Source organism: Egretta garzetta, unplaced genomic scaffold (genome assembly GCF_000687185.1).
Source record: "Egretta garzetta isolate BGI_Z169 unplaced genomic scaffold, ASM68718v1 scaffold34, whole genome shotgun sequence".
Lineage (NCBI taxonomy): Eukaryota > Metazoa > Chordata > Aves > Pelecaniformes > Ardeidae > Egretta > Egretta garzetta.
This window is the reverse complement of record NW_009259586.1, coordinates 4,825,094-4,829,308: the sequence shown is the minus strand read 5'-3', so window position 1 is coordinate 4,829,308 and position 4,215 is coordinate 4,825,094. Positions and strand designations below refer to the sequence as shown.

At 48.2% G+C, this 4,215-nt stretch overlaps 1 protein-coding gene across 1 annotated transcript in view; it reads right to left on the bottom strand.

Moving 5' to 3' along the window:
• The window catches only part of EME1 (essential meiotic structure-specific endonuclease 1), a 5,266-nt gene that overhangs the window by 594 nt on the left and 457 nt on the right, over positions 1-4,215 (bottom strand). The window contains exons 2-9 of the mRNA XM_009637784.2: positions 3,663-4,200; positions 3,453-3,580; positions 3,167-3,259; positions 2,592-2,710; positions 2,258-2,393; positions 1,609-1,724; positions 550-739; positions 7-188 (exon numbers count right to left, since the gene is read on the bottom strand). Coding sequence (XP_009636079.2) covers positions 12-188; positions 550-739; positions 1,609-1,724; positions 2,258-2,393; positions 2,592-2,710; positions 3,167-3,259; positions 3,453-3,580; positions 3,663-4,200 — 1,497 coding nt within the window. The 3' untranslated portion in view covers positions 7-11. The remainder of the gene's footprint in view (positions 1-6; positions 189-549; positions 740-1,608; positions 1,725-2,257; positions 2,394-2,591; positions 2,711-3,166; positions 3,260-3,452; positions 3,581-3,662; positions 4,201-4,215) is intronic.

Below are 4,215 nucleotides of genomic sequence, written 5' to 3'. Positions count from 1 at the left end.
TTTCCCTAGGGCTACCCAGTGAAATCCAAGTAGAGATCAGGATCATGAGAAGTCATCTGCAGATAGATTCGTCGGGAGAGTTCTGGTCCGATCCGCCGGCAGGTGGCTGTCACACCATCCCCGCGGTGCACAGGGATATTAGCCAGCATGTTTTCCCGCTCCTGCTCCGAGGAGCATCTGCTATAGGCCTAAAGCAACACAAAGGAACGACGGTATCATCCATTTGCATCCATTGCTCAAAAAAGTAATCAAAGCCACACGCCTGGGGCTGCTCTACCCTTTCACAACGTATGCTCGTTTTTCACCTGGTCTCTCCCCAGATCTCCTTTGGGAGCTTACAGGCTGAGGCAGAACCAATGCTGCTCCCTCAGTAGTCTCCTCTCTAAAGCCAAAGCAAAGGGTGCCCAGGAATCCGTTCCTTCACTTCCTTACTAAACAGCTCATACAGAATTGTCGTGTCAAATTTAATACCAATTAAATAATTTCCTCTGCTCCTTACATTAGTTGGCTGTCTGCACACAGCACTCTCTATTCCCGAGGCATCCTCACCTGGTTCAGAAGCTGAGGAGAAGGGTAGGCAGACACAATAGCCTCAGCCATCTCAAGGCTGACCCGGTTAAATTGTTGTATCTGCCTCTTCCAAACTTCCAGGAGACCCTTTCCAGAATGATCCACCTTCACCCCTCTGCACCACGCATTCTCTAAGTAGAAGGAGAAACCCGTCTTCTCTTGCTCTCGCCTAGGGAGAACAAAGAGTGGGAAAGCAAATGAGACAATGAGGCTGCGGAGAAAATCCTATTCCTGCATCTGTTGTCACGTAGCCAAAGACAGAGCACCATTCCTCACTCCATGCTGTTATAGACACCATCGGCATCAAAGTAAAGGCTAAAACTTTGACCCTATTTTCTTCACATGCATTACCAATTTCCTTGTTTAAGACCCAGATTTCCTACTGAAAAAGGAAAAGAAACATTCCTGTACTTGGGAGCAATCCCAACACAAGCCAACACGCATACGAAGTGGTAAAGAAGAATTCACTTTCTGACTGTCAACCATAATAAAACACTTTCATGTGTCCTTTTTAATGACATCTCATCTCTTCTCATGGCTGAGACATAAAATACAGCAGATGCTGTGCTAGGATTGCTAGGATTGTGTGAGACTGCACAGGACGGCTGTATGAGCTGTCTGTGCAACACGCTGCTGTCCTTCCTCATCAATGGAAGCAGCTAAATGTTTCATTCTCAGTAACGGCTCTCTTGGTTACAGACTGAAGAAGAAAAGCTGGTGCTGTAAGAGCCCAATCCTACTTGCATTCCCTTCCCACTCCTAAAATCAGACTGAGGACAAGAGCTTTACTTGATGTCGAGACTCCAACGTGAAACCAGGGTCTGTCCTTACCCCTCCCCAGGCAGGACATTAGTTTCCAAGAACTAACCCTGTGCTGAAGGAGCTGCATCAGCAGCTGCTCTGGGTCGCCTGCTCCTTTAAAAGTCACCATACTGTGTCGCACTGAAGTGCGGCCACGTACCTGCCGTTCCTTCCCAGGAACTGTGAAAATGCAGCCTCTCCAAAGAAGATATGACCAAACCTCATCTACTTACTCACTTGAATGGTGCTTCAGCTACAGCTTTTGTGAACATAGTGGCAAATTCTCCGAGCTCCTCCCAGCTCTCAAAAAAGCTGACTTGGACTTGTTTGGACAGCTGCAGATCCACTAAGGCCTGTAAAAATCATTGGAAAAAACAAATGGAACAATTAATCTTCTCGCATCAAATGCCACCCTTATCCAAAACAAAAAAGGGTCACACCATCCTGCTATAGGCCAAGAACATCCACTCTCTCTCCATTTTGGGAACAGTTAATTTAAGGCATTGAACCATTTAGGGGCAGCCTGTCTCCTGCTGGTTACTACCAGCTTAGCACCATTTCAGCTGCCGCAGCTCTCATTACACGCAGGCCACCCAGCCCAGAGCAGCACTACTGTGCTTTGCCAGCAGGCCATGGAGGGTGAGGTGCTGACCGGGACTGACATTTCACTGTCCAGGATGAAGGTGAACAAGACAGGTGAGTCTGTGGGAGAGCAGGTATGTACCTGGGCAGTGGGGAACTGAACCCAAAGACCTCTATCCACAGACACACGGACTAACAAAGGCTGAATCCCCCCTAGCCAAGAAAGTGTCTGATCGGGTCAAATGTTCAAAAACCAGCAGGCAACAAGACACAATGGCTGCACGGCTGTTTTAAAGGCACTCACTTCTTCCACGTCCATTCTGGTTATCTCCAGGCCAGAATCATTAACTTTCTTTTTTCTCCGTTTTGCCTGTTTCTCTCCTTGATTTCCACTTGCTGCTGCCTGTTGCGGCCTCTTTTTTGACTGAGCTTGAAGAGACCTAAGAAGAGTAAAGTAAGACACTGGTCACTGTGGTGACAGGCTGGATGGACCTTTGCTTATGTTTCTATGCAACAAACAGTGGAGCAGTTCTGGGTGGGAATACCTCTTATGCTCTAGTCTTTGCTAGAAGGACTTAATATAAACACCTTCAAAGCCAGAGACAACATAGAAATGTTTGGAGGGAAAAAAGTTTAACCTGAAATAATTTTCTACTCCAGCTACTGCCAGTGCCAGAATTTTCCCAGGCATTTTCTCCATCACACGATCTACATAGCTCTGTAGGGTCTCCTGTCCTTCTGCACAGCCCTGGGCCTCCTGCAAAGATCAATGGAAAAAAGGAGTTAAGCCATTCTGAGGTACATGTGCAAGCACAGCAACCTATGGCTCTGATTTTGCAGCTGGGTCTGCAGAGGAAAAGGTCTGTTCACATAGCTCTTCAGGGGCAAGCATGCAATACTTGATCTGGTATAAAATTACAGCAGAAATAAATTTAAAATTTTTTTTTGTTTTCTTTAAATCTCACTTGATCTGACAGTGTTACCTCCTCAAAAATCTGTGAAAAGTTGTAACTAGGAAAGAAAGCATGTCAGAACTTTGCATTATACAGCCCTAGTGGGTTTGATCCATTAATGGCTTCTAAAACCAGATTTCTGGTTTATTGGAACCATAGCTCCATCCCACACCAAAACCTTCCTGCCATGAAGAGGGACGACAGACACCACCCTTACAGCAAGACATGTGCGAGAGCACAAAAGCCATAAGCACTCTCACTTGTTTGTAGCTGTGAACCATGGACAAAAACTCCTCCAAGCGAAGCATAACCAGGACATTTGGTTCTTCTGTCCATTCATCCCCTCCTTCCATCTGTGCGGGTACGAAAACAAACAGCCAGACCAACAGCCTGTTTATATTTCGCTCACTCAAACTGGTGCTCCCACTCAGACCTCTGAGGCAGGGAGATTAGAGGGTGTTTACTTGGGTTGCTAAATACAATTACTAATGAGTGCAAATAAAAGAGGAAGAAAAGGGAAACAACATTGACATTTTCTTCCCACACCTGAGATGACACAGTCTTTCTCCTCCAGGTGATGCTGCAGGGAACAGCCTGACTCTCAATCACACAGGAATAATTTGCAGCCTGCAAAGCACTATGGATCTCTCCACCGCCTTCGACCTGTAAGAGAACTGAAACCAGCACACAGGTCAGGCTTCCACAGCAAGAACTGACAGTCAGTGTAAGGCAGATGTAGGCTGCGAGGACAAATACCTCGATCTAGCACCACTGTTATGTATTTCTGGCACTCCCCTGGTCGCTGAGCTTTCAGCATCTTGGCAAGGGCCCTCTTCCTCTCTTTTTCCTGCTCCTGCTGCCTCCTCCGTTCTTCTCGCTCCTTCCTCCTCTGCCACGCAGCCTGGCAGATTGCCTCCCTTTCCTTCTGGCTGTATTTTGACTTCTTGGGAGGGGGGGATGTTTCTGGGCTTGCTCCGCATACCAGTGGCTGGTCTGCAGAGTCAGACCGAGAGGCAGGCAGCGGGCACAAAGAGGGCCTCTCAACACCATGTGTGCCATTTCGGCTGCCACAAGATGCTTCTCCAGATGACACCAGGGCTTCCCGCGGCCCTCTGCTGCCAGGTGCCAACAGGTCACCGTTAGCACAAAAGCCAGCTCCTCCTGCTGCATCCCCGCCGCCTGGCTGAGGGGGCTCAAAAGCCGCCTCCCCCCTTGCTTCCACCCTCCTCTTGATCCTCTCGGATAGAGGGACGACGACCTCCTCTTCCTCCTCCTCCTCCACAACCACCACCTCCTCCTCATCATCATC